The sequence below is a fragment of the Camelina sativa genome, chromosome 11 (assembly GCF_000633955.1).
Source record: "Camelina sativa cultivar DH55 chromosome 11, Cs, whole genome shotgun sequence".
NCBI classification, from domain to species: domain Eukaryota; kingdom Viridiplantae; phylum Streptophyta; class Magnoliopsida; order Brassicales; family Brassicaceae; genus Camelina; species Camelina sativa.
The window spans coordinates 49,139,193-49,141,358 of record NC_025695.1 but is presented as its reverse complement, the minus strand read 5'-3'; the positions used below and the strand labels follow the sequence as shown (position 1 = coordinate 49,141,358).

The 2,166-nt window shown below is 33.6% G+C and overlaps 1 protein-coding gene across 1 annotated transcript in view; it reads right to left on the bottom strand.

The window, feature by feature from the left end:
* LOC104727328 overlaps window positions 1-316 on the bottom strand; it is a 13,360-nt gene extending 13,044 nt beyond the window's left edge. Inside the window, exon 1 of the mRNA XM_010446401.1 lies at window positions 10-316. Coding sequence (XP_010444703.1) covers window positions 10-316 — 307 coding nt within the window. The remainder of the gene's footprint in view (window positions 1-9) is intronic.

The window sequence follows — 2,166 nt, the reverse complement described above, 5'->3', positions numbered from 1 at the left end:
CATCAAGACCTCGGAGGAAGAAACCGGAGAAAGAGTTAGCGGAGAGGAAGTTTAAAGAGAATTCTAAGGCGGAGCCAAGGAGTGCTAACACCTCGGAGAAGAATCGGAGAAGCTTGAGAAGGACGAGAGATACGAAGATAAGCCATCGACGTCGGAAACTTGGTTCTTTGGTTTCTGAGCTATCTACTAATCTTGGCTTTTCGATATTGCAGGAGAATAACAGACGGAAAAGTTCACATGGTCGGAGCTCTTCCGGTCGGAGAATCAGATATCCTCTCGCAAACTCTTCTTCGTCATCGCCGTTGTTGTTGATCATATTGATTTAATTTTTGTGTGAGTGTTGTAATGTGAATGCAATTATTTATGTACGTACAATTTTATGAAATATATGCGAGGATTAGAAATAGAATGGACCGTTTCGTAGATTTGGAATACTTGGAGACTTGGAGTTATGGGAAAACGAGATTTGAATTTTGTGTTTTTGTAAAAAAGTGATTTATAGATTTGGTTTTGGAATATATGAACGTTACACGTGGGTTAAATGATCGTAATTATATGACAAAAAGGAAACTTTCCCAACTAACTCTCTCTTTATGGAAAAAAATCATTAACGGTAACCATATGTAGAAAACGCGACCCGGCTTTACTTTTTCAGGGTTTCTTTATATACGTGGTGTGCCTAGCCTACATATGGGCTGTGAATATAATATGATATGTGGCCTATTTATCAGTGTCTTCAACACCAAATTGCCAAATGCACTTGTGACTTGTGTATCTTCCTCATTTTCAGAAACAGTAATCTTTTGCTAAAGATAGGAAATTTTCCAAAAAAAATAGTAACGAAATGTGAAAATGTGGTAACGAAATGCTAACAAAGATATAGAATTATGTAAATTTATGTTTCTGATACTTTTATGTAAACATACGTTAGTCTTAAGTTGGCAAAACCAAAATATGTTACTTTGAAGTTTTGAACCCGATTGTTCTTTTTAGAGATATATATATGTATTAGGATAGATGGTACAAACCGGTTATCTTAGTAAACCAAGATCAATTCTGGTTTATTGTTTAGTATATATACTTGAGAATCAACATTAATTAAGTTTAACGTCTTCTAACAAACTTTCTAATCAGATTAAAAAAACGGTGTTTCTCTCCTCCGATCATTCTTCATCTTTTCCGGTTATTCGGAATTTAATATGGTATCAGAGCCTATGGTAAATATTTCTCGATTGTGTGTTTACCCGTAGATGTTCAGTCCCACAAACTTCACGCTTTAGATGTCCAGCCCTGAGCGTGAGGGGGGGTGTATTAAGATATCCCACATTGAGAGAATAGAGATTTGTGGGGAAATATATATAGTACATGGGTCTCTCCACTCATTGCCAATTGGTTTTGAGTTGGACCCCATGTTTACTAATAAGAGAAATCAAAAGAATCAGGATCGGAAACAAGATCCGAAAGCACAAATCGTGATAACAAGAAGCTGAATAAAACGAGAAATCGATGGAAGTGGAAGGCTCATCTCCGCTCAATGAATNAAAAAAAAAAAAAAAAAACTCAAAGCAAGAGCTATGATACCATATTAGTAAACATGGGGTCTGATATGCTCAAATTAAACCCTAGAGCTACTCTCTCAAATTAAGAGGTCATTGTAATACTTAGGAGTCGAATTCCACAAGGACTCTAGACTACACAATAAATTATAGAGTTTTATGATTACGCTAAACAAGTTGATTTAAATAAGAAAATCAAAGCAAAATATTAAAATAAAACTGTTGTAAATTCAAGGGATCAAAAAGCTAGGTATAGAGAATTTCTCAGGAAATTATGGAATATCAAATCAATAAATTAATTAGGATTCAAGCAATTAAAAATCAGATCTAGAACTCTAAACTCTTCTGTAAAATAAATCAGTTCTCACTGCAAATATTATCTAAATTTAAAACCAGAAAATCCAAATCTCCTTGCAAAATTCTAGGTTAAAAATCAGCTTTAAAAACAGGTTTAGATAAGTTCACAAAATTACTAAATCAAATCTCTTTGCAAAAAGTAATTTTGCTCATCAAAGGTTTTAATCAGGAAAATCAATTATATTCTCATATCAATTTATTTTCCTAAGGTATTAATTCTAGGTGATCAATCAAGAATTAATATGAAGAACAA